Source organism: Panthera uncia, chromosome D4, assembly GCF_023721935.1.
Source record: "Panthera uncia isolate 11264 chromosome D4, Puncia_PCG_1.0, whole genome shotgun sequence".
NCBI lineage: Eukaryota > Metazoa > Chordata > Mammalia > Carnivora > Felidae > Panthera > Panthera uncia.
Window position 1 is genome coordinate 39,005,411 of NC_064807.1, and position 24,006 is coordinate 39,029,416.

General features: G+C 41.5%; 2 protein-coding genes across 2 annotated transcripts in view; both read right to left on the minus strand.

Moving 5' to 3' along the window:
- Window positions 1–1,548: 1,548 nt before the first annotated feature.
- CER1 (cerberus 1, DAN family BMP antagonist) lies at window positions 1,549–4,323 on the minus strand. The gene is made up of 2 exons (XM_049635122.1): window positions 3,818–4,323; window positions 1,549–1,863 (listed from the first exon to the last, which is right to left on the minus strand). Exons 1-2 carry the CDS (start codon window positions 4,313–4,315, stop codon window positions 1,549–1,551), a joined length of 813 nt encoding a protein of 270 aa, XP_049491079.1. The 5' UTR covers window positions 4,316–4,323.
- Window positions 4,324–19,068: 14,745 nt separating this feature from the next.
- FREM1 (FRAS1 related extracellular matrix 1) overlaps window positions 19,069–24,006 on the minus strand; it is a 137,104-nt gene continuing 132,166 nt past the window's right edge. Inside the window, exon 36 of the mRNA XM_049635133.1 lies at window positions 19,069–22,446. Coding sequence (XP_049491090.1) covers window positions 22,241–22,446 — 206 coding nt within the window. The 3' untranslated portion in view covers window positions 19,069–22,240. The remainder of the gene's footprint in view (window positions 22,447–24,006) is intronic.

A 24,006-nucleotide genomic window follows, 5' to 3' on the forward strand; every position in this document is an offset into this window, starting at 1 on the left:
ACTTTAATGTAGAATATACACTAAATATAAATGCATCCGCGTCTTTGAAACACCAGGTTAGATGGTGTGACTAAAGAGAACTAGAATTAAAATGTAGATTGATTTCTTTTAAAAAATCAATATTCTAGGAAACGCTTTTTTTGTGGTACTGAAAGTAATAGGATTCAAATAATTGAAATAATTTGAAGATGAGTTTTTAAAAGAATGATTATAGGAAAAGAAATACGACTAGGGAATGCCAGGTCCGTACACGGTATGTATACAAATAAATACCGAAGGAGAAATGGAATCACTAAAGACAGTGATTTTATGTAAACAGAAAACTGCTGGAAGTGTCAGAAAAAACGCTTGAGCCATTGTCATTAGCCCCTGAAGCCATTTCAGAAATGCTCCTATGCAGGTAATCTCCAGATAGCGCCCTTAAATAATGGGACAGAAAAAAACCATTAAGGATAACATTTAAGATGATTGAATGCCACGAGCTTTCCCAGAATGCTTCACACACTAAAATTTAATACATCAAAATACTCAGAATATTTTCAGAAATTGCAAGTGTGGCATTTACAGAACAAAATTTATAATATGAAGTTTTTATACAGCAGCAAAAACCCCCAAAAAACAAAACAAAACAAAAAAAACAGTCATCCAGACACAGAACTTTAACTTACTACCTAATCCTAAATGCACGTGGATAAAGGATTTCACCAGTAAACTGTTTCCATTTTTAATCCTTTGCCGTTTATTTAATTTGCCATCTACTGGAATTCCTTGGTTACTTTCATTAGCATCTCTGGATTGACCTTTAAGCCTGGTACTGGTTGTATATTTTTATTTCCCCGTAATTTAGGCACTTGCATAGCTACCAATGATTGTTCCATGTCCCTACGTAAACCACTAAAAGTAACATTGCTCTTCCTTCTTCAAAGCCAGAGACCTGACATTAAGAACTTTGTATGGGGAGTATCGAAAATAAAGAGGCAGCCGAGCAAGCTACTCCTTAAATCTATGGAACTAAAATATGCATTTGCTAGAAGAAGACAAATAAAACACCGTCTGAGATGCAAAATCTGCCTACAAGTATGAAGAATCCTTCCCACAAACACTACGTACATGTTTCTGGTGGTGCTTTGACAAGCTATTCAAGAAGCCAATTTTTATGGTCTACCTTCTTTCTTTTCCTACTTCGGATGGAGGGCTTTCACCAGAACTGGAAGACACAAGATCATGGACTCTCAGTAGAGGAAAGGCCTCTGGCAAACCTCTTGAATGGACGGTTCAAGTCCGTCATATAGAGATGAAGCCCTCAAGGTGCAGAAAGCTTCTACAAGTCCTTAACACCCTCCTGCCAGCGTGGCAGAGCCAAGACTAGAACCCGAATAGGTACCAATAACTAGATGAATACCATTTCCTCGAGATTGTTCTATCTCACTACTTTTTAAACCTCCTTTCCCTTAAAATAGTATGCACCCACTAACCAGTTGCACACTGAATAACCAGCACCTTTACTATGGTGGTTTTGCTTTTCAAAGGTCCTAGTGGGATCTCTTTTTAAGTGGAAAATCCTGGGATGAAGGGATCCTGCGCATGGAACTCCGCCTGGGAGCCTGCCTGGAGGAGGGGTTCATGCTCATGCTCGGTCTTCGTCTTGCACTGGCACTCCTCCACCAGCATCACCACCTTGACCACGGGGGAAAGGCCAGTGCAGTTCAGCTGCAAGTGCATCGTGGTGAACTTGGCAGGCGAGCAGTGGGAACAGAACGTGTGGGGGTGCTGCGCAGCTCCAGGAAAACGAACAGACCCACATTTCCCAAAGCAGAGGTTGTTCTGCACGACTACTTTCTCACAGTCTTCATGGGTGATCGTCTAAAAGGCAAACATCTCCATTAAGTTATCATGAGTCATCTCATTAACATCCGCGATACAGAAGCGATAGACTGTAAGCCTGAAGATAATTCAGACTAAAATGTCAAAAACTTTCCAATTTTGGATATTTTACAATATCCAAGTGATGGTTAATCTATAAGGGCAGGGGCACCCGGGTGCCTCAGTCAGTTAAGCGTTCTGACTTCGGCTCAGGTCATGATCTTACAGTCTGTGAGTTCGAGCCCTGCATCAGGCTCTCTGTTGTCAGCACAGAGCCTCCTTCAGATCTTCTGCCTCCCTTTCTCTGTCCTTCCCCCACTCTCAATCTCTCTCTCTTTCTCTCTCTCTCAAAAATAAACATTAAAAAATCTACAAAAGTATAAAGCCACCGTAACTAAATTTCTTGTGTTGAGTATATTGATACATTAGCCTTTAGGAAATCCCTAAGTTAAAAAGAAAATGCTTTGCATCTTAAATGTCAAACTTTAAGGAATTTTGTCTAATTGGATGTTAGCAGTTGAAAAAACTCTAATGGCTAACTTCCTATATAAGCAATGTGCCTTATCTTTCTACTTCTCACAATGCATTACGCCCAATAGACCCTCCATCCGTGTTGGTTCGGTTGTTCATAGAACAGACCAGAACATCATTAATTCTATTCTATTTTGCAGTGCCTGTGGTACATTCAAACCTACGAAGTTGCACGTGGCCTCGTGATGGCATCTATGTCTGCAAATCATCCTTTGCCTCCTCTAACCCCATCTAACATCACCTTTGCCTCCTCTAACCCCATTCGCCTGGCTTTGTGTGCCCTGTAAGGTATATGGGTCAAACACCTGAATTTTAATTTAATTAGCCCTAGAATTTAAAATGAGAGTTTCAAAGGAAATCTGACTGCACAATTCTTAGGAGCAATTTTGTAATTGCACGTGGCCAACAAAGCCGTCGTTATTATTTGATAATGGACTTACTGCTACATATCCTTGCCTTTTCAGGCAGAATACTTAACTGCCTGACACAGTCAATTACCTTATAATACTGCCTGCTTAATTGGGTAGCATTATTGGACCGTAAAATTTTACTCTACCCTGCGTTGCTTTTGGTTCAGTATCGTCATGTTTAAGGGCTTGATGCAGTTTCTCGATTTCATGTAACATTTGGAGTGTGGGGCTTGCCAGGACTGACTGGAAGCAGCGGATAAGGAGAATGCCCCTTTGTCTCAACAGTGCAGAATCAATCATAATAACCACAAATCAGCCAACACAACACGAAGCAGGAGGTGTTGCTTCTGAGGGCAGCAAATGTGATTTCACGCTGATATCGGTTGTTTGAAAGCTTATGAGAAAATAAGTTAAATCATTTTTTGCTGCGGTAACGTTAGAAACCATGTGGCCACTTCTGCCTGACTGCCTATCAAGTAGTTTGGTGTGAAATACGGGGATTAAGACTGAGATAGTATGAATGAGAGGGTTTGGGGAGGAGTCCAGTGTTTCCCACCTTATCTGTGGGCGGAGTTGAGCAGCTCATCTGCATCCCAAAAGAGTGTTACGGGAACAGCTGGAGACCAGCTCTGGTTACTTCTCTACGTTCCCACTTTTCCTAACCGAGGGTCCAGTCCTACTTATCTCCCTGGATTGATCCCCGCCAGCATAAAAATAAAGAGCCCATAAAAAAAAGGTCTGTGCGATCAATATGAATGGTTACTGAGATTGGCAACACCATCGTATCACTCTTACAGAGTTTCCAGAATACCAAGAAACCATGGCAAGTTGGAAGGAAATCTGGGGAGCATGATCATACTTTGCCAATGCCTCTGATGAATGCCCAAGGGCCAAATCTGGGAGTCAGGTGAGGCCCTGGCAGCCTTCCCTCCTCCTTTCCACCTGTCCCAGTTGCCTGCCCCTTTCTTGCAAGCTCCGATCCCCCCCCCCCCCGCCCCCTCCAGAACAGATACCTGGCTGAAGGGCACTGTCCTACACGTCTCCTGATGTACTTCATGGCTTTTGATGGGCAGGATGATCCCCTGAGAAGCTGGGCCCGTTCTGAACATGAAGTGGTGCCAGAATCTCTTGGCTTCTTCCCGAAGAGGAGATTTCTCCATTTGCATCCCGTCTCTGGGCTGGGCGAGGGCCCGGGTCCCAGACAGGAAGGGCCCACTGACCGAGTCCTGGGATGGGGGCGCTTCTCGCTCGGGCTTCTTCCAGAACCTGCCAAACCTGGACAGCATCTTCTCCCTCTGCCTCTGGCCTTCCCCGGCACCTATCAGGTGTGGCACTGCAACGAAAAGATCCGGCTTCTCCTCAGCTTCCTCGTGGTTGCCCACGGGGAGCTCTCTGCGACTCCTTTCTAGGAGGGCGGGGGAAACAGAAGTCTGACTCTGGCGGCCATCCCGGTGTGGCGCAGCCTTCCCTAGAGGCAGGAGCACCAGCAGCCGAAGGAAGAGGAGACCCATGCTGGGAAGGCCCAAGCTTCTCTCAGATGCGCAGATGGTGAGGTCTAAAGGAAAGGTTCACTCTCTGCAGGAACAAACAAGGAGAGCCTATATATAGATACCTGCCTTGTGGGATGGAAAGGCAGGTGGTCAGGAGCCAGGCAGAGTAAACACATTTACTGTTTGCTCGAATTATGTAGTGCTAATGGTGTCCTGCCTTCTCTTTAGTTGTGTGTGTTTTAGAAGGCCCCAGTGAAAGCCTGGGACCCAGGGGGTAATTAGCTGGCACTTGATTTACAGAGCAGTTATTCCTGAAATCAACACATTCTTTCCCCAACCCCCCTCCCCAACCGCGCCGGATTTCCCACCACTGTTATTAGAAGAAGGACCAGAGTCGATGAACATCTGTGGTGCATCTGCTTTGTACAGGGACAGAGAGGACAAGACATGGTTTTATGACAGAAGTATATCAGATAAAAATTAAAGGCATACATTTAGTAAAAGCCCAAGCCTTTAGGCTTCACACACACACACACACACACACACACAGGCAACCAAAGAAGTATAGCAAAATTATAAGGAAGGAAAAGGAAGAAAGAAAGATGTTAACTTTGATGAGCAGAGGACTCTCCCTCTGATTTAGATGTGGTTGGGGTTATTGATTTTCATACAATAACCGAGTAGAAGGAACACATGCTCCTTTTCCACTCGAGGAAACTCACAGTTCCCAAATTAATCCCCTCACTTGCAGAATCAGACACTCGATGCCAAATTTCACAACGGGTCAGCCGTCAGCCGTCAGATAAACTTTTCAATTGTTCACAAACTTCTCAACAGGGTCCACTGGAATAGCCTGACTGCTCACCAGTCTTCAGTGAAGACGAGGAAGTGTCTCCCTCCAGCCACCCTATTGATTGTTTTTCTTTCGCTAAACAAAGAGCCAGACTTGAGAACGTGGATTCTGAGAACCAGGTTTGATAGCTCTGGGCCTGAAGCTGGCTCGTCACTTCTTTACTTTACAGAATCCACATCGTCTTCCTTATGCTACAGTAATTGACGAGCAGGTAAAATGCAGATGGAGACAAACACGCATCTTCAGGAATCAAAGGAAAAGTTGCTAGATGCCTATCATTCAAAACTTGTATGAATCACGCAAGGGTATGGGAAAGAAACAGATCCACAACACTGAAGCCCCAAAATTGCATCCAGTTGACCCTGTGCACCATTTGAACAGTATTTCCATTGGAAATGAATCCCATACTTGCTTGTATTTCTTCCCTTTTAACTTAATTACTATATTCCTTGCTTTTAGTAACACACCTCATCCTGGAACATTGTCCCCATTTCCGTACTGATGAAGCTTTGTTTCCAAGAAGTGACCCGTTAGGATCTTTTTTCCAGACATTTGTGTTCCTTTTAATAGCCATGCCTGATTTCTGTGGCGTAAAGCCTAAAGGAAGTTCTTTTATTCACAATAATGAACTATTTTTAAATGGACCATCATTTTTCCGAATTCTCTCAGAAGAGATATCTCTTGCCTATACCAAACCTCCACTGGGCTAGTATTAATTAAGGTACAACTGATCCATACTAAATGAACATTGGTATTTGCCATTTCTTTTAAAGTATTTTTAAAAGTTGCCTGCTGTTTGAATTTCTTGATTCCCCTCAGCTATCCAATGAAATAGGCTTTCCAGAGCTAGCCATTCAGCCCCAATTATAAATATAGTCTGGAAGCCAGCTATGTTTCCTGATTTCTTTTAAACTTTACTTTTTGGCGCCTGAAGTTCCAAGGCCATCAATCACAGTGGCTGGCATTTCCCCAAACAGAGGTCAGAGATCACACTCAGAGATCTCAGACTGCCCAGCTCTGCACGTAGGATACAATTCACATAATTACAATTGCATTAAAATTTGTGGAAGATTCGGGGCGCCTGGGTGGCTCAGTCTGTTGAGTGGCTGACTTCGGCTCAGGTCATGATCTCGCGGTCCATGGGTCCGAGCCCCGCGGCGGGCTCTGTGCTGACAGCTCAGAGCCTGGAGCCTGTTTCAGATTCTGTGTCTCCCTCTCTCTCTGACCCTCCCCTGTTCATGCTCTGTCTCTCTCCGTCTCAAAAATAAATAAACGTTAAAAAAAATTTGTGGAAGATTTACTTTACGGGCTAAACATCATGTTAGATACGAGCAGAAGACAAAGTGGTAAGAACTTGGTTCCTGCCTTCAAGCAGGTAGGAGAGTCTAGTGGTATTGTGCATTCTGTAATCTAATTACATTAGCTGTAGTGATGTCAGTTATCCATTTTTAACCTTCCTGTAGTCCTAACCCCCTCTTCTTCTGGTCCTAATTTTGGTATTCGGTCATTTGAATAGTACTCATGCAGAATTTGCTTTTGCTGTTCTGTCATACCTGTTGAGAAGATGTACACATATCTTGAAGGATAAAGCTCGCAAAATAAAGCCTTCTGTGGTGAGAGCATAAGTCTGTCTTCAACTCCTATCTTTCACAGCTAAGGGCAGAGATGACATTCGCCTTTGACCTCTGTGTCCTTCGGTCAATTCTAAAACTACGTATGTGATACATTGTAGCTCACTCTTGAGACCATAAACATTTTGTAGCTTTTAACAAAAATACACCGCCTCTGTGGGGATTCAGTGATACAGGCATCTGGTCACCTCCCAGTCTGGATGGAGCCAAGTGGAGGTAGGTCTGGAGGGGGCCTCCAGACTCAGCAGGAAGCAGTAGTGTGGAGAGAGCACCAGAGGTGGTTGGTGTACTTTGGACCAAAGGCCGCAGTGAGAGGCAGGCCTGAGCTTACACGGGCCCCCGCCTGCGAAGTCCACTTCCCGGGACAACCTCAGGCCCGCATGAGAGTCAGAGAGGCTAATCTCATCATTCATTCGTTCTAATTTGCAGCTCAGTGCTCAACATCATCTGAACTCTGCTTTCAACTTGACCTAGTCTTCCTGGGCACTACGATGCCTTCAGGAAGGTGGAGATCCCAGCGTGCCTGAGAGGACACAGCAGCCACGTTTTTCTGTCCCTCTTACAGACTCTCAGAAGGGAGAACGGTCTAGTGCCCTCTGAGAGGAAACAAAGAGGCTAAGTTCTTTCCTGAAAACCCCAGACCTACAACAAGAGGTGAGAGGCAGTGCTGGGTCACAGATGGGCATTGGAGGTAAACCGCGAGGCAAAAAAGGGAATTTGGGTGGATGGATCAGAGAAAGAAATCTGCTTAGGGTGCATGCCACTGTCTCCTAGCTACCTCTCTTTCCAAAATATGGAAAAGCAATAGGGTTGCGGGCAGTTAGGTTATTTTCAAAGAACTCAAAACAAGGCAGAATCTTCCTCTTTTTTTTCCCCAAAGAACAGGGAATAGGGAAAATTAGGGTAAGTGGTTTCTGCTTAAACCTTATCTTGATTTAGTTCACTAAATTATTCAAAGCATAGACCTCCCCCCCACCCCCCGCCCTGCACGCCCCTCCCTGCCACTTTCTGTGGAAAGAAGACAATAGGAAGAACCTCATTCCCCAAAGATGCTCTGCTCATTGGAGTCACTGATGCATTCATTCATACGGCGTATCTTTTGAGCAGCAAGTCTGCATGAGGTCCTGGGGATAAAATGGTGAGGGTGTCCTTGCCCAGGCCCACTGGAGTTTGCAATCTGTTGGGGAAAGACTAGCTTATCAAGATAAGTTACAGAAGGAAAACCTTGGCAGGCACCACTCCTGTACTAATCAAGGACTTCCAAGTGGATCCAAATTCCAAAGGCACCGTGGACTGGCACACTGTGTTTATGTTCATTTTATTCAACAAACAGGTGTTGAGTGCAAGGATGTGCAATACATGTGCACTCGTTCTCTTTTGTTTCTGATGACGTCATGAATATCTGTAGTAACAACACTCAAATTAGACAAAAAATTGTACAACTAAAGAGAAATCTTCCCATGCCTTCCCAGGCTTCCTGTCCTGCCATAGAGGCAATCACTGTGTGCAACTTATCTATATTGCATCTTCTAAAATTGTCACCTGTTGGGGTGCCTGGGTGGCTCAGTCAGTTAAGCTTCTGACTACTGATTTCAGCTCAGGTTATGATCTCACAGTTTGGGAGATCGAGCCCCACTACAGACTCCGTGCTCTCAGTGGAGTGCTTTTATGGTCACTCTCTCTCTCTCTCTCTCTCTCTCTCTTTCTCTCAATAAATAAATATTTTTTAAAAATAAAATAAAATTTCATCTGTTATGGGCTGAATTGAGTCCCCTGCCCCCAAATTTACATGCTATAGACTCAATGTCCTTGTACCTCAGAAGATGACCATATTTGAAGATAAGGCTTTTAAAATGAAGCCATTTTAAAATGAAGCCATTAGGGTGTGGGCCCTAATCCAATAAGACCGGTGTCCTTGTAAGAAAAGGAGATGAAGGCAAAGACACATAGAGATAACGCTCTGCAAGCCGAGGAGAGAACGCCCAGAAGGAAACAGGTTTACCAACATCCAGATTTGGAACTTCCAGCCTCCAGAACTGTGAGAAAATAAGTCTCTGTTGTTTAAGCCACCCAGTCTGTGGAACTTCGTTATGTACCCCCCCCCCCCCCCCCCCCCACCCAGCAAACTAATACAACATTCAAAGAGAACGAAACGTGTAGCCAATACAAAGGGGTAAATATCAAATGATGTCACATGCCACAAAATTCCCCCTTCCCACTGATCCCGAGTTACTTTTTAGGGTCAGATTATTCCGTTTGCAGTTTCAGTGATCTGTTGCTCTCTGTCCCAAACACTCCTGCCCCCATGAAAAAAGCATTTTTTAAATTTATTTTGCAACCGGGGATGTATCTATCACCGTGCACAAGTCATAGACAGTGTGAGTGATCATCCACTTACCCAGATTGTAGACAGAGCACCTGCAAATCTAGAAGGAGGTCAAGGGGGCTGAGGCAACTTCACCGTGTGACCCCCCATCCCCCACACACCCGTCCCCATTGCCAGCCAGGCCAGGATGCCTTCACTGATGCTAAGCCTCTGTCATGCTCCTCTTCCCCATCCTTAGAATTTACCTTGATCACTTTTCCTTCTGCAGAGAGCTGCTCTCAGAGAGTAACAGAAGCAGAAGTTACTCTGGACTGGAAGCCAGAAAACCTTTATCTGATTCCTGATTCTGCCTTACAGCTTGTAAGCTACAGAATCTCAGGTCCTCCAGGTTCCTAAATCTTGCCATGGGCAAAGCCCTTCCTTCCTCATCTGGCTCATTGTCTTTCTTTTCACCGTGGGTAACTTCAGTGTCCATGTGGACACAACAGACCAACAACAGGACATTGGCATTATATGATGTCCCATTCAATACCTGGACTGAAATCTGATGACCCCAGTTCGACTGGCTTCCCCATCCCCCTTACATGTTGACTGCTGTTATGATCAGGGATGGTGAATTTCACATTCCACTCTCATGACAACATTCTGTTGTTTCCGGTCTACACAGTTGTTCCCTGTTTTCTTCTTTGTCTTCATGATCGTACCACCACAGTTGTAGTTAAATGATGACTTCTGTGACCATTTTGTTTAACATTTGTCTCCACTTTAGATTTTAAAGCCCATGAAAGTAGGGCTAGGTCTTTTGTAATCACCGTCTCAGGCCTTAGAACAGTTCCTTCCACATGGTAGGTGCTCAAAAATACTGGTGTAAAAATGAATGAATGAGGGGCTCCTGGGTGGCTCAGTTGGTTAAGCGTCAGACTCTTGGTTTCGGCTGAGGTCATGATCTCGTGGTTTTGTGAGTTCGAGCCCCGTGTCTGGCTCTGTGCTGACAGCTCAGAGCCTACCCGGGATTCTCTGTTTCCCTCTCTCTCTGCCCCTCCCCTGCTTGTGCTCTCTCTTGCTCTCTCTCAAAAGTAAATAAACTTAAAAGAAAAATGAATGAATGACTATCTCTAAGCTCTCTGGTCTTCACTTCCTTCCCTATCCAGGTTGGATTCACGGCTCATCACTTCAAACTTTTGCAATATTCCCAACCTCCCAGCCCCTCTGTCCTCTTATACCTATCTAGTAACGTTCCAACTCTGGAAACATCCAGCTGTCACCTTCCCCGGGCCACATTTGGGTTGTGGAATGCTGGCAGAAACCATGACAGAGTGGCAGCAAATGTTGATTCCTTGGACAGTAACTACCTCCCTTCTTAACCCTCAATTATGCCCAGCAATCTCTCTTATTACTCAACTCTGCCTTCATTTTCCCTATAGATTCCTTAAAAATTTCCCTAATTATCTCAAGCCTCTGATGGCTCTACCTCTTCCATCATTTTCAGCAAATGATCTCAGCCCTTCTTCTGCCACCAGGTAGGGGCGTTCCCTCCCATCTGCCCTCCATACCATACCGATTCATTCCTCCTTTCCACGCTGCTCATGGATGTCATTCTTTCCAACCCACTGTAGTGAAGATTCTCCCCCTCTATCAGCAACCTTCCTCTACGCCACCGGCCGCCTCCCACTTACATTTATACAATCTTTGCTTATTTTGAATCTTTTAAAAGCATCCCTTGGTTTCTTAAAAGTTTTCAGGTTCTGCACTTTGGTGCTGTCTCCTGCCTTCACGGGCAAATTTGGGAAAGAAGTGTGCAAACCCAGTCTCAACGTTCTCACGTCCCCTTGCACGTCAAGCTGCTGTAGTCAGACTTCTGATTCAGCACATCCTTAAATCCTCCTTTCCAGGATCACCCAGGCCTCCTCACAGCTGTTGAAATTCTCTGCAACATTTAGCTCTTTCTCATAAATTTGGTCCTAAATAAAATGGAGAAAGGGAGGTCAGGGCGGGCAAAGCAGCTATGAAAACCCTGAAGCTTTAAGTGTTAGAGAACTGCCATCCAGTGGCTACCCAGCTCCCTGGGGGGTGGAACATTGACAAAAAGCCATCTCATCCAGACCACCAGACTTTCTTTGGGATTCTGGAAGCCAGGTTGCTTCTTTACTCGGCCATTTAGCAGTTCTTCAGACCTGGCTTGATTTCGGTGCACATGTGTCCTAGCCAGGGAGAGAAGGTTCCTCGGAGGCAAGGTCTATGTTTGCTGGAGATGGCATTGAGATGGCGACTTTGGGAACAGGGATTTTGCTAAATGCGTTTTTCTGTTTCCTCTCTGTTCCTGGCCCCTCGTTCTACACCTAAGAGGTTAATGGATGTTTGTTTTAATCTACCGAATCCAATAAAAAGGTGGACAGAGTCTTCTGACACAGGACCTTGCTGGGCTTTACTTTCTCAGAGGTATCTCTTTGTCCTGGAGAACTTATCCTTCATTCTCTGCACTCGGACTCTATTTTAAAATCAAATTTCCACGGAATCTGGGAAGACTCAGAAGAAAACTTTCTTTATTTCCCAGCCTGGCCACAGCCTCTGAGGAGGCCTTTGAACTTCATCAGACCAGCCATACTTTCCCGGCAAGTTTCTCCTGGAGGATAATGACACTCCCAGAAAAGGTAGCTCATGCCAGAGGACTCTGTGTTAGGTGACTTACGCAGCTTGTAAATTGTTTTCCTCCAGTTGGAAGATGGGGGTGGTATGTCACCAACAGAAATGAGTGTAGGGGGCATCTGTTGAAAACCGTTTCCCTCCTGGCTACCTTGCCAGTTTCTGCTTATACAATGCAGGCAGCTTGGGGGAACCATATTGTCCCTATAAGCTCATAACACATGGACAAATGATTAAAAACACATGGAAAACAGTTCCACAGCTAAGCTAAAATTCAGATGGGAATGGAAAATCAACTTGCAAAGCTTTCAACTGACTCGGGGCCAAATGTGGGACAGAATGCTAGGAGAAGTTGCCAAAAGAGAGGGAAGTTGGGGGGAAAAAAAAGCAACTCGTGGATAGGAAACCTAAAACAATGACACCTTGTATTGACAACCCTTTCCTAAGACTCTCCAAGAGTAGGCACCAAAATCAACTCTGGAAATATTAAGACCTTCATTTTGTGAAAGATTTTAGACAGATTTATATTTTCTACCCTCCATAAATAAAGGTTGGCTTGACTATCTTGGCAATACCTATGCGGAAACATAATGTTAAGTATCTGTAACATAAATATTAGAATATTACACATTTTTCCCTTCGAGGTGTGGGAATTAAGCAACAAGGTGACATGAGACAAACTGTGAAAAATCATGACAATAAAATGCAAAGGCAAAGCAGAACTCTCCAGTAAGACTTGCTTTCTGTGGCGTACCTGACCCTGGGCCCAACTTGGCCATAGAGCTGGGCGGGCCTCAGTCACAACTGCAGAAGTTCAATCCTCCGTTCAAATCTGAAACTCCAGGAAGCTTGTTATTTGAGGCTGGCCACTAAAATGACCCAAGGATTCTGGTGGGTAGGGAATCTGTAGGCAAGGAGATTTCCTGGGAGGGGAGCCAGTTTCTGCTGGGTTTTTTTTCTGTCCGTTAACTTCCGGTCCAAATCCTTCCTGACTCCCATATGACCTGAACCACCTTTCTCTCCATTCAGCACCATTTAATTTTTCATGTGCTCTTTGGGGGGCATGATGGATCCTCCATACATACAACAAGTGTGTTCCTTAAATGCTGAATGCAAAAGGAAATTTTGAAAATGTGGCTCCCATGGAGGAGCCATTCTTAGAAAATAACTATCCCTCAAGTCCTTAGCAACAAACAATTCTTTCTGTCATGCGAAAAACCATCTGCTAACGTGTCACTCTTTATAATGAGATTTGTGTATCATAGATCATGTCTGAAAGCAAAGCATATTGGGGTTTTAAAAAGGGCTTCCCTGGTCATCTGGATTTCTCCAAAAACTGGAAACATTTCCATGTTCAACACAAATGTCCTAACATGTGGGAGAGTTCTCACTTGTCATATGGAACTTTAAAACCCCAAGTTTCCCACCCCCAGATCCTCCTTCCCTGTTTACTGGTAAGCACAAGCACTGCTTAAAATAGTCACTCTCTCCCAGGTACTTTGAATCTCTCTCTCTTTCTCTCTCTCTCACAACAATTTTTCCAGGAAGTTATTGTTGTCCCATTTTATCTTTTTTTTTTTTTTTAATTTTTATGTTTATTTTTGAGAGAGAGAGAGACAGTGTGAGCAGGGGAGCAGAGAGGGAGAGGGAGACACAGAATCCGAAGCAGGCTCCAGGCTCTGAGCTGTCAGCACAGAGCCCGGCACAGGGCTCGAACCCACAGACTGACAGATCAGGACCTGAGCCGAAGTCGGACGCTTAACTGACTGAGCCACCCAGGTGCCCCCCCCCCATTTTTTCCTAAGTTATTTATTTTTGAGAGAGACATAGCACAAGCCGGGGAGGGGCAGAGAGAGGGAGAGACAGAGAATCCCAAGCAGGCTCCGCACCATCAGCACAGAGCCTGATGCAGAGATCGAACTCACAAAACTGTAAGATCATGACCTCAGCCAAAACTGAGCCACTCAGGTGCCCCTGTCCCCATTTTATAGATGAGAAATCTAAGTTTAAAGAATTTCAGGTACATAGCAAGTAAATGATAGAACTATGATATAAACCCACCTCATGTTTTTCCTTCATGTCAGCTTGCTTTTTTCAATGCAGCCATTAAAATGGTGCCCACATTATTTTATATTCTGCTACTTTAAAGTAACATTATGTGATAGAATTATCACTTTAATGGAGACAATATACTCTTCCATTAAGCATTCTTCTGTCATTGGATATTTAAGTCATATAATTTTACTCTAATATTTTATTGCCCTGAAAGAAAGATATCGTTATGTTTATAGCTCTCTTTCCGTTTGAAAAATTTCCATGTGGTAGAAATTACTTTACTGTTTCTTTCTTTAAACAGCTTTATTGAAATATAATTGACATACAATAAACATGTAAAGTGTACAATTTGATAGATTTAGACATATATATGTATATCTGTGAGATTATTACTATAATTGAGATGGTGAATATGGGTGCACCTGGGTGGCTCAGTCGGTTGAGTATCTGATTCTTGATTTCGGTTGAGGTCATGATCCCAGGGTTGTGGGATTGGGCCCTGGGTCATCAGGCTCCATGCTGAGCATGGGAGCCTGCTTGAGATTCTCTTTCTCTCTCTCTCTCACTCTCTGTCTCCTTCTGCCCCTATCACCTGCTTATTTTCTCTCTAAAAAAAAAAAAAAAAAAAGATAGTGAATATGTCCATCACCCCTAAAAGTTTTCTTCTGTCCCCTTTCAGTCCTTTCCCCTGCCTTTTCCTATCCTCCTCTCCCATTCCCAGGTAACATCCAATTTGCTTCCTGTTACTATGAAGTCTGCACTTTCTAGAAATTTCTATAAATGAAGTACATATACACTATGTGTTCTTTCTTGTCAATCTCTTTTCACTCAGCGTAATTATTTTGAGAATCATCTATGTTGTAGCAATATCTCATTTGTTTTTATTTCGAGAGAGATTTCATTGCAAGGATATACTATAATTTGTTTATACACTCACACAATAATGGACATTATTTGACTGTTACAAATAAAGATGCTATGAACATTCATAGATAATTCTGTGAATGGTAATATTCACTCCATTCTCTTGGGTAAATACCTAAGAGTGAAATAGCTGGATCACATGGTAGGCATGTGTTCAACTTTTTAAGAAATCACCACCTTGTTTTCCGGTGTGGTTGGACTATTTTATATTTCACCAGCGTGCATAACAGTTGTAATTTCTTCACATCCTCCCCAACACTTGGTATGGTCAGTCTTCATAATTTGAGTCATTCTAACAGGTGTGTATCTCACTGTGGCTTTAATTTAAAATTTCTTTTTTTTTTTTTAAGTCTTATTTTTATTTATTTTGAGAGAGAACACACAAGCACGGTTGGGACAGAGAGAGAGAGAATCGCAAGCAGGCTCTACACCGTCAGTGCAGAGCCCAACATGGGGCCGGAGTCCACAAACTGTGAGATCATGACCTGAGCCAAAGTCAAGACGCTTAACCAACTGTGCCACCCGGGTGTCCTAATTTACAATTCCTAATGACTAATGACTAATATGGTGACATATTTGCATTTACTTATTTGCCATCTATATAGATCTTCTTGTAATGTATCCGTTCAAATCTTCTGCCCATTTAAAAATTTGTTTATTAGTGGGGGTACCTGAGCGGCTCACTTTAAGCATCCAACTCTTGATTTCAGCTCAGGTCATGATCTCACAGCTTGTGGGTTCAAGGTCCACATCAGGCTCTGTGCTGACAAGGAGAGAGACAACCCCTCCCCTGCTCAAGTTCTAACTCTCTCAAAATTAGTAAAGAAACTCTAAAAATCATTATAAATAAATTAATTAATAAAATAAAACTCTTATTGATTTTTGAGGGTTTCTTTTATATAGTCTGGATATAAGTTCTTTATCAGAGAAATGCATAGTAAATATTTTCTCCCAGACTGTGGCCTGTCATTTTCTTAACCGTGGCTTGATCAAGATGTATTATCCTTTCGTATATATTGTTGGCTTTGAATTGGTAAATTTTTGTTTAAAGGTTTTCTATCTATATTCACGGGGGATATTGGTCTGTAGTTTCCTTATAATATTTTTAATGGTTTGGTATTAGAGCAATCCTGGCCTCAGAATGAATGAGTCAGAAGGTATTCTTTTGCGATTTTCTGGATGAGTTTTGTAGACTTGGTGCCATTTCTTCCTTAAATATTTGTAAAATTCAATAGTGAAGCTATCTGGGCCTTAGTAATCTGTGTTCTCTCTCATTTTTTTCTGATTGGTCCAGGTAGAGATTTGTCAATTTTATCAATATTCTGAAAAAAACAAGCTTTTGGTTTCATTGATTTTCTCTGTGTTTCTTTTTCCCATTTCATTGATTTCCACTCTGATATTTTCTATTTCCTTATTTCTGCTCTCTTCTTTTTCTACTTTCTTAAGGTGGAAGCTAAAGTTAAGACCTTTCTTCTTTCTAATACATCTAGTGTGATAAAATTTCCTCCTAAGTAATGCCTTGAGAAATGCATCCCACAATCTTTGATACGCTGTGTTTTCGTTTTTATTCAGTTCACCATACTTTTTAAACTTCCCTTTGATTTCTTCTTTAACCCATGAGTTGAAGAAGTTTCTAATTTAGTTTCCAAACACATAGGGGTTTTCCAGGGATATCTTTGTTATTGATTTTTAATTTAACTCCATTATGATCAGAGAACATATTTTGTATAACTTAAGTCCTTTTGAATTTATTGAGACTCATTTTATGTCCCAGAATATGGTTCATCCCAGCAATGTTTCCTGTGCACTTGAAAAAAATATCTATTCTGCTGCTGTTGGGTGGAATGTTCTAGCAATGTCAGTTAGATTAATTTGGTTAACAGTATCCACATTTCTCAATCTTTATTGATTTCCTGCCTACTTGTTCTATTAATTATTGAGAAGGGTATTAACATTTTTAATATAATTGTAGATTTGTTTATTTCTATCAGTTTTTGTTTGTGTATTTTTAAACATGGTTATTAGATGCATAAATATTTAGAATTATTATGTCCTCTTGATGTATTAACCCCCTAAATGATAAAATAGGCTCCTTTAACCTTGATGATATTCTGATCTAAAATCTACTCTATTAATATATCTGCTTCAGCTTGCTTTTGACTAGTTTTGGGATAGTATATATTTTTTCATTTTTCTTCTGTAGAGTAAGTTGGGATTGATTGCCTTTGGGAAGCAAAAATACAGATGGGGATAGAAGCAAAAGGTGAACTCATACTTCGTTGCTTGGAAAAAGTATTGCGGGTTACCATAAGGCCCTTAATGGAAGTGTTGGTTGATTTTTGTTCCTTTCTGTCTTAAGATAAACTAGGCTTTATTGCCTAGGAGACTATAAGACCTATAAAAACTGTTCAAAATGAACAGTTATGTGTGTAAGTTACGAGGAGGGTATATTCATTTCCTGCATGATCCTGTTCTAAAGACTTGTAGAATTATTTTTAGAAAATCAGGGCATTCTGGACATTACACATATCCAGACACACTCCGCCATCAGTAACAGCCCTCCGTGATTAATGGAGAGAAAGGAGGAAGATCAATAAAGCCGTACTGTAAGTTACAAAGTATGTCCAATCAACATTCTCTTCCCCTTAACCAACTATATAAATAAACAAAAAACTGGGTGAGACATGAGGCAAAGACTGGAAAAAGTATCTTGGATGAATCAGATAAACACACAGCAAATATATCAACCCCTTTATAGCTTTCTAAAATAAATTTTTACATGGTGACTTTAATAGCACTGTTCTTGAGAGATATACTTCCTATAACATAACACTCAACATTTTAAAGTGCACGCTTGAGTGGTTTTTAGCATATTCACTATGTTCTGCCACCACCACCACTAATTCCAGATCATTCCATACCCTCAAAAAGAGCCTCTGTACCCATCAGCAGTTAGTTTCAGTTTCCCCCTCCCCCACCCCCGAGCAACCACCAAGCTCCTTTTCTGTCTTTATAAATATGCCTACTTTGGACATTTCATATGAATGGATCATGCAGTACACAGACCTTTCCTGTCCATCTTCTTTTACTTAAAGTTATGTTGTCAAGCATATGTCAAAAATACTCATCATTCAAAGGTATTGTACTTGAATTTAAGCAAACCATTTGTTCAGAGTGGCAATAATTAGAATAGGTTGAATAATTGGAAAAGATTCAGCCTACAATTTGCAAATCTCTAGTTCTAGTGCTAATCTCTCCCCACTTCATCTTTTTTTTTTAAATAATGCTTTTATTTATTTTTGAGAGAGCGCGAGAGGGGGACAGAGGATCCAAAGTGAGCCTGACGCGGGGCTCGAACACAAACCACGAGATCAAGACCTGAGCCAAAGTCAGATGCTCAACGGAAGAAGCCATCCAGGCGCCCCTCTCACTTTAACTTCTAAAGGCTTCAGTGTTCTCTGCTCTACAATAAAGATACTAGGTGAGATGATATGATTGTTCTCTCTTTATCCTGTTCCTCTGAGTAACTTAAAGACACAGAGACACATACTGCTTGTCTTGTTGCAAAGATCAATCGGCTAGATTTGAAAACTTTAGTTCCTAACTTGATCTGGAGGCAGGAAATTTGGGACAGCTGCTCTCCGTAACACTTTGACCTGATTATAAGCTCAGGAAGTAATACCAATTTCTTAATCAGGAGAGAAATATTACAAAAGACAGCCTGAACTCTCCATATGGGGGTGTGTTTCCCTTCAATTCTGAAAAGGGATAATGTAATCAATGGTTTTCACTGTGACTTCCTCCCTGATAAAGTTTCACGCTTAAAAAAAAAAGAAATTTGCATGTATACGCTATACTTTTATATTTTTATTTTCCTATCTCATTCACAATAATATCTCTAGTAGGATTGGCACGTAATATTCCATATTTGTTGACTAAATGGTAGATGGATGAGTGGATGGGTGGCTGAGTAGATGGATGAAAGCCATGTAACTAAAGTTTGCTTTAAACAGTAAGGATAAAAAAGACATGCTGAGTTTTCTTTCCCATCCCTTCTTACCGTGGATAGAGTAAATACAAAACGTTAGGGGCTCCTGGGTGGCTCAGTCAGTTAAGCGTCTGAGTGAATTTCGGTTCAGGTCATGATCTCAGTTTTGTGAGTTGAGCCCAGCCTCGGGCTCTGTGCTGACCGTGCAGAGCCTGCTTAGGATTTTCTCTCCCCCCCCCCCTTTGTCTGCCACTCCCCTACTCACACTTCCTCTGTCTTTCCCAAAATAAATAAACTTAATGAAATAATAAATATAAAATGTTAAAAATTAAAGCAACAGTGGTTCAGAAGTAGAAATAAGATCATTTTATTAATTTTGATACAATGCTAGAAACAGTACATTGAACATGCGGCTTGGTTGCAAAAATTAATCAGCACCAGTTCTTGGTTTGAATTATACAGAACCATAGTGTTAATGAAAAAACATGTGCGTGTTCTTTTTGACTGTATTAAAAATATACAAAAATGGAAATGTAAATAAAGGTCACCTGGTTCATTTTTACCATTCCTTGGAAGGAGATGAAATAATTATCATCTGTTTTTAAGTTTATGTTTAGCAAAATATATGCCATACATATATATGTATATATATGTATGCTTTGGTTAAAAAGCAAACATCACAGGATACTGAAAAGCTACACACTGTTTAGCTGGGTTGATGCTCTTGGGTAGAGGGGACTTTTCCTAAGGTACTCGAATCTGGGGAGAAGAGCCGGGTGGCACGTAAGTCTTTCTTTCTGATGCTCTCCTTCTTAGCTACCACCTGTCCCATCTCTTCTGCTCAACCCTTCTCTCCTTTCTCCTATAATCTCCCCTCTCTGTTCTACCATTACACCATTTCCTTCCTTCCTGCTCCCACCAGAACCTGACAGGTGACAATGACCGATCTTGGCAGAGAGAACATGACGATAATTTACTTTTTTTTAAGCTTTTATTTTTTGGGGTACCTGGGTGGCTCAGTCGATTCAGCATCCACTTTAGCTCAGGTCATGATCTCGCAGTTTGTGGGTTTGAGCCCCGTGTTGGGCTCTGGGCTGACAGCTCAGAACCTGGAGCCTGCTTCAGATTCTGTGTCTCCCTCTCTCTCTGCCTCTCCCTCACTCGTGCTCTCTCTCTCTTTCTCTCTCTCAAAAATAAACATTAAAAAAATTTTTTTTAAGATTTTAAGTAGTCTCTACATCCGACCTGGGGCTCAAACTCACAACACCAAGATGAAGTGTTGCACATTCCATCGACCGAGCCAGTTAGGTGCCCCCCGCTCCTTTTTTTGCTTGTGTGTGTGTGTGTGTGTGTGTGTGTGTGTCTGTCTGTCTGTTTATTTTTCAGATGACAATCATTTACTTCTTTTTCCCCCCTGAGTCAAAGGGGAATGGAGAAAGGAATATGAGAAAGGAATAAGTTCATGATAAATATTGCCCAGCTCCCCAACTTGTCCAAATGCTTGTTTGTTATCTTCTTTCAATTACTTGGCTATTACAACCTGATTGCTGCCTTCACAAGCAGGAATACTTAAAAATATTATTCTCGTATTTCTAGTTGCTATACAAATCAAAACACCCTCTCCTTGTGCTAACATTTGCAATTACACTTACATATCATTGTCATTTCAGAAAAGTATGATAAAATCTACCGCACTGACCAGGTTCTACTCAACAGCCATGGTTCTGGATTCCCAGTTTTGACTAGTTAACATAGTCCTAGGGTTTTAGTAGGAAGAAGTGGCCCCTGAGTTCTCCATTTCTTGAACTTTTACTTTCCCTCCTAGGATGGACCTCTTTAGGTAAACAACTCTTCGTTTCTTTAACTGGCATCTCACCTGCCCGCACTACAGAGGCCCGTGGACCAGAAAGGATGGGAGCTGGTATGGAGGGTGGGTTTTGAATCTTTTGGTTAAATACCAGAGAATGCTTGTGTCATACAAGAGATCTGGATGTTGTATCAGTCCAGACTACTCGTGATACCGAAGGTAAGGAGCCTTCTGACTCCGCGATGCCATTAATGCCTAAACTTTATCCCAGCTGCTCTTTGTAAATACTTCTAATAACTAAAATCTTGATAAATGAGCAGAAATAAGACAAGCTGGTCATGCGTTATATCCAGAAACCGGACTGAATCTCTTCAGTTTATTTTAGTTTTACTGAACATGTTATTATAATAAAACCTGCACCACAGCTTTCGTCTACTTGGGAACCCCATTTTGATGCTGAAATTACACCGGTGCTCAGAGAGAAAGTTACATTTGGCACAACCGTTCTTTTCAGTGATTGTGAAGAGGAAAATTTAGAGCGAACGCTTCAGAAGTAAATTTCTAATTTCCTGTAATTAAACCTTGATTTCAGATGGGAGTTCTTGTAAGGCTGCAACACGTCTCACTGGTACAAAAATGTTTTGTTCTGCTGATATTATAAATTAATAAGGTACCTTTATGTTAGCGAATCAACTTAGCGTGTCATTTCTACAAATATTAAAGACTTCAGGGCTCAAAATTATATCAAAATCCTTCCTGAGAATATAGGTTTTCAAGGGCTCTGTTTTCAGTATTATTTTTCTTTGTTCATCAACATAGTTCATTGGGACACTTCTGAGGAAGCAGCGTTTTTCTCCCAACTTGTAACCCTCATTCACATATACTCTATTTCAAACGTCCTTGAGAAATGTCACCGCGTACTACACACACAAATGAAAAGAGAGGTTCGTGTGGCTTCAGATTTCTCATGAATCCGTAAGGCCAGGGAAATGGAATGATTGGCTTTGGAATGGTACAAGGCCAACATTTTCATTGAAGAAAGCAATCTGTCTCACGAGTGGTGATGGGTAGACCTCTGGGGTACAGGTAGCCTCTGAATTCTCACTTGAACTAGAGCTTTGCAAATGAGTTTCCATCTGTGAGATTCTCCCATGTAAAGCCTTCCTTTTCCACCACGGACAATACTCTTTTTATCCACAGCCTCTTATCTTAGGTTTCACATGTGAAAGACCTCCAAAGGGGCAAAGCAACGATGGCACCTCAACTGTGATTTAAGGAACCGGTAGAATTTCTTTTACTCAGACTGAAGTGGGAGAAGCACCAGCAATACAGATTTTGGAATGGGCTCATTTGAGATATTGGGATTAAAAAAAAAAATCCAAGGACCATGAAATTGGTACTGACTCAGATATGGAGTGGGGTCAGGATGGGAGTCTCCTGGAATCAGCAAATCTTGGACCATATAATACTTCAGGCATTTATTCTGAAATGTATTGAAATCCAAGAATTGTCTGTCTTCCCTAAAGAAATATTCATTGATCGATCTTCCTGGAACTCTTCTTCTATGTTCCTTTTTTACCAGATAGAATCACTCATAAACTATGATTTAAAAAAAAAATGTACCCAGTCAATCATGACACCTTGTCTTCTATTGAACAACATGTACAAATCCTGTAAATAAATAGGTGAGAAATTCCAAGTGGGCACCTGTAAGGCTAGTTACATTTCGAGTTTCCTGGAGCACACGTAACTGTGCGGTTTGCTCTTGCTACAGTCCTGCGTTTGCCATTTCCCTTGTCTTTGAGCCAAAACACAGTTCTTCCCAGGCTTTGAACGTGGAGGGGGGCCCTTCCTCCAGTTGGTGAAGACGACAGGTTCACCACCAATCCACTCCCAGTGGCCAGCATGCACTTGGTCATTCAAACCTGATGTGAACCAAAGAATGTGCCAAATTATTTTATTACATTTATGCTTGGGTATATCACATCAGTCTCTTGCTCTAATCTCAGCAATCATGTACAAACATGAGCCTACATTCTGAAACACAGAATAGGATCTGGGAATCCTAAGACACAGTTGAGAACGTTTGGCCGATCCGAATCCAAATCCTCGATCTACCACTTGCTAGTTGAGCATCTTCGGGCAGGTTACTTAACCACTTTGAGTTTTAGTTTCCTCATCTAAGAAATGGGAATAAAAATAGTATATCGAGGGCCATTTTCAGTATGAAATAAGATAATGCATGTACGTTTCACAGCACACATGCATGTTTAATAAATGGCAATTATTATTCGTATTATTCCACAGGCAGAACTCCTATCCCAGGGAAACAGGTTACACTCTTGTCTATAGTTCTTCTTCTTTGCTATTTAAATCTCTTGGTTTTCATATTCGAGAGTAGCTTAACTAGATATTATTTTTAGTCTGGAACGTAAGATTTTTTTTCAGTCTGCTATAATTCCAACAAAAAGCAGCTTTTCTCAACTTGCCTCTCTACTCCCACTGGCAATTTTACAAATTACACTTCAGTGTTGCAAAGCTTTTGTAATTTTTCTTAAAGAAACATTCCTCCTCCTCACTCTCCTTCATAATAGAAATAGAGAGAATAAAATCAGAAAAGAATCCCCTGTAACACCATGATCTGACATCTCCCAACCAAATTTAACCATGAAAATAGTCTTAGCTGCATAACCTATCACCTCCTGAGTGAGCCTCCCTCAATATTTTGGGGTAGAATAAAATGAACTATCTCCTTCCGGATTGTTTCCTTGCATCTTTGATCAGAAGATGCTATGCCTAAGTATTCTGTGGGAACAGAGCCTTGAAATCAGTCATTGTGGAAGTGAAGAAAATGTCTCCTCTAGCTTTAACTTAATACCCTCAGAAAATTTCAGAATTTCGAGATGTACTAAGTATTACAGAGATTCGGAGAAGCCAAGATTGGGTTTAGTACAGTTCCCTGAAATCCAATACCTTCAAGGTCAGAGGGTGAAAATACTGACTTTGAAGCACCCTGAGAATTCTACTTCTAAAAATAGAATCTGAAGAGATTTGTATTCTTGTTAAAATTGAAGAAGATGTTAAAACTTCAGAAAACAAAGGATAAAATTAAGATCGCCTATACTTGTCAATAGCTGCAAACATTTCTAATTCTTTAACGTATTTCTTTATATATGCATATGTATATACCATATATGCATATATATATCACATGTATATAAATTTTTTCTCATAATTATTTTCTGCTTCATATCGCTGTGGACTCTGCTTTTTTACTTAGCACCTGCCACAAATGCAATACGTTATGTATTTTATATGTAATATGTTTCCAACGTGTATTTCTTGAATGAAATAATAAACATAAAGCACTTTGTTATGTCTTTAATATTTTATGCCTTACAAAAGCATTAAATATTAAATACTCCTTCTTGTGGCTATACTATAATTTATTTAACCATCCCCTATTGACAAGTGCTTCTAATTTT

Excerpts from the sequence above, each read along its gene's own strand:
- CER1 (XM_049635122.1), bottom strand. The coding sequence starts at position 4,315 with ATGGGTCTCCTCTTCCTTCGGCTGCTGGTGCTCCTGCCTCTAGGGAAG. Across the intron at positions 1,864-3,817 it reads GGACAGTGCCCTTCAGCCAG|ACGATCACCCATGAAGACTG; the intron begins GTATCTGTTCTG and ends TTTGCCTTTTAG.